Genomic DNA, 473 nt, shown 5'->3' on the forward strand with positions numbered 1-473 from the left:
AATCCTTTTAAACGAATACCGACACATTTGTATGTAAAATTGATTGTCACTGTCAGTCCTTGTCTTTTTTTAATTTAATCACATTTTCTAAAATTAAACAAATGCACAATACATTCTTATCTTAAAAAAAAAAAAAAGTTCAATGAGTAAAATAATGAACTGTTCTGTAAAATTACCTGTTACTCTCAGCGTTTGATGTAGTGCACTCTCCTGATTGACGAGCTCATTCATCAACAGCTTTACAAGTAGTGGGAATTTGGAGCTTCCATTTTTCTGTGATGAACCACCAACCTGAGATTTACATGATATATACATTAAGTCTCTATTGCAGCTCTCAGGGTCAAAAGATTAAAATTACATATAAATGAAAGTAGCTAATGAAAAAAGAACCATTGTAATAAAACAGCTTTGAATATCCATTTATGTACTCTTGAATAATTTGCTTTGTAGTGTTCTATTTGTAATAAAGAATT

The 473-nt window shown here is 29.6% G+C and overlaps 1 protein-coding gene across 1 annotated transcript in view; it reads right to left on the reverse strand.

Annotated features, from left to right (window-relative positions):
- Window positions 1-473, reverse strand: part of LOC119593981 (rotatin-like) — a 50,058-nt gene that overhangs the window by 36,235 nt on the left and 13,350 nt on the right. Inside the window, exon 18 of the mRNA XM_037943003.1 lies at window positions 177-291. Coding sequence (XP_037798931.1) covers window positions 177-291 — 115 coding nt within the window. The remainder of the gene's footprint in view (window positions 1-176; window positions 292-473) is intronic.

This window comes from Penaeus monodon, chromosome 33, assembly GCF_015228065.2.
Source record: "Penaeus monodon isolate SGIC_2016 chromosome 33, NSTDA_Pmon_1, whole genome shotgun sequence".
Taxonomy (NCBI): domain Eukaryota; kingdom Metazoa; phylum Arthropoda; class Malacostraca; order Decapoda; family Penaeidae; genus Penaeus; species Penaeus monodon.